Genomic DNA, 2272 nt, shown 5'->3' on the forward strand with positions numbered 1-2272 from the left:
GGCACGCTCACGGCCACCACAGCCTCGACCTGCTAGGCTCAGGTGATCTTTCTGCTTCAGCCTTCCAAGTAGCTGGAACCACAGGCTGCGCCACCACGCCTGGCTGAATTTTTTATTTATTGTAGAGATGAGGTCTCACCATGTTGCTCAGGCTGGTCTCAAACCTCTGAGCTCAGGCAATGCTCTCGCCTCAGCCTCATTGTTTCTACTTCTAAAAAAATCCTGTAAAAAGTCCTAATGCCCACCAATATTAAAATGGCTAAATCGCGGCATATTCATACAATGCAAGGTTAAAGAGCAGTAAAAAAATGAAGGAGCCTTACTCTTTGTACCAACATGGGTGAATCTCAAGGATAATATTGAGCAAAAAGCATCAAGTCAGAGAGTAACACGCACAGCAGAAGTCAGTCCGTTTACATAAGTTAAAAAAGGTGCATGCTGTTTGGAGATACATACAAAGGTGGTAAAATGGGGATGAAAGGCAAGGACGATCTCAGTGAAGTTCAGGAGAGCAGCTGTCTCTGGGAGGGGTGGCTCACGGGGGGCTTGATCAAGGCGGAGCAGTCGAGGGGTTTTCATGGCACCTAGTAGTGTGCATTTTCTCCACCCGGGTAGCAGGTGCCTGGGTGCTTCCTTACACACTTTTGTACGTATGACATCTTTCACAACAAATGTCATTAAATAAGGAAGGATCGCCACTGTCCTCTCTGAGCCAGGGTCCTGCTTCTAGAAGGCCGTGTTGTCCACATTCTCGATGCCCGCTTCCTTGGCCATCTGATAGAAGGGGCCGGAGGTCTGCAGCAGCTCCTCAGGGCTGCCGTATTCTACAATCTTCCCGCTGTCGAGGACCATCACCCTGGAACAAGGAAGACAGAGAGATAAGTCTTAGAAAGCAGTGTCTCGCCGGGCACGGTGGCTCATGCCTGTCATCCCAGCACTTTGGGAGGCAGAGGCGAGAGGATTGCCCGAGTCCAGGGGTTCAAGACCAGCCTGGGCAACATGGCGAGACCTCATCTCTACAATAAATCAAAAAATTCGCTGGGTGTGGTGGCACATGCCTGCCATCCCAGCATTTTGGGAAGCTGAGGCGAGAGGATTGCCTGAGTCCAAGGGTTCAAGACCAGGCTGGGCAACATGGTGAGACCTCGTCTCTACAATCAATCAAAAAATTAGCTGGGTATGGATGGTAGTGCACGCCTGTAGTTCCAGCTACTTGGAAGGCTGAAGCGGAAGGATCGCCTGAAGCCAGCAGGTTGAGGCTGTGGTGGCCGTGAGCGCGCTACTGCACTCCAGCCTGAGTGACAGAGTGAGACCCCAAATTAAAAAAAAAAGCAGTGTCTCAACTCCAGGCATGTATGCACGTGACCAGGACGAAGTCATAATGGAGTCAGATGAGGCTGCAAAGAAGGGGAATGGGTGAACCACAGCTCCATACCCTAACGTGGATTAATCTCACATGTAGTATCAAACCAGAGAATCAAGTAATGGGATACATGTGCTGCGAGTCCACTTCTGTCCTCTTTTTTTAAGAGGCACACATTGTTTGAAGACAGAATGGTTTAAAAGGGGCGCCTTCCCCTTAATCAAAAAAGAAAGACTGGCAAGGGAGGCTGGCTGGGTGCAGTGGCTCATGCCTTGTAATCCCAGCACTTTGGGAGGCCAAGGTGGGAGGATCGCTAGAGCCCAGGAGTTCGAGACCAGCCTGGGCAACGTAGCAAGACCCCATCCCTACAAAAACAAAACAAAAGAATTAACTGGGCATGGAGGCATGTGCCTGGAATCCCAGCACTTTGGGAGGCCGAGGTGGGAGGATCACTTGAGACCAGGAGTTCAAGACCATCCTAGGCAACATAGCGAGACGCTGTCTGTACAACAAAACAACAACAAAATTAGCCAGGTGTGGTGGTGCATACCTGAAGTCCCGGCTACTCAGGAGCCTGAGGTGGAAGGATCACCTAAGCCCAGGAGGGTGAGGCTGTGGTGAGCCATGATCTTGCCGCTGCACTCCAGCCTGGGCCACAGAGTGAGACCCCAACTCAGAAAAAAAAAAGCAGGGGAAACCTATCCTCTCCAAACAGCTTTCTACAATGTCTGACCTTGAATGTCACACCCCAGCGGTGGAAGGAAGAGAAAGCTTCCAGTCACCTGGCTGAGTCCCCATTTAGCCAGGAGGGTCTAGAGCCAGCACCGGCCGCTGCCTCCTCACACCCAGTTTCTTTTTTTGTTTTTGAGTTGGAGTCTCACTCTGTCGCCCAGACTGGAGTGCAGTGGC

The 2272-nt window shown here is 51.1% G+C and overlaps 1 protein-coding gene across 1 annotated transcript in view; it reads right to left on the bottom strand.

Moving 5' to 3' along the window:
• Positions 1 to 337: 337 nt before the first annotated feature.
• The window catches only part of ABCC2 (ATP binding cassette subfamily C member 2), a 90381-nt gene continuing 88446 nt past the window's right edge, over positions 338 to 2272 (bottom strand). The window contains exon 32 of the mRNA XM_008071863.2: positions 338 to 856. Within this exon, the coding sequence (XP_008070054.1) occupies positions 727 to 856 (130 nt within the window). The 3' untranslated portion in view covers positions 338 to 726. The remainder of the gene's footprint in view (positions 857 to 2272) is intronic.

Source organism: Carlito syrichta, unplaced genomic scaffold, assembly GCF_000164805.1.
Source record: "Carlito syrichta isolate Samal-C Ts95f unplaced genomic scaffold, Tarsius_syrichta-2.0.1 Scaffold314770, whole genome shotgun sequence".
In the NCBI taxonomy this organism is placed as follows: Eukaryota; Metazoa; Chordata; class Mammalia; order Primates; family Tarsiidae; genus Carlito; species Carlito syrichta.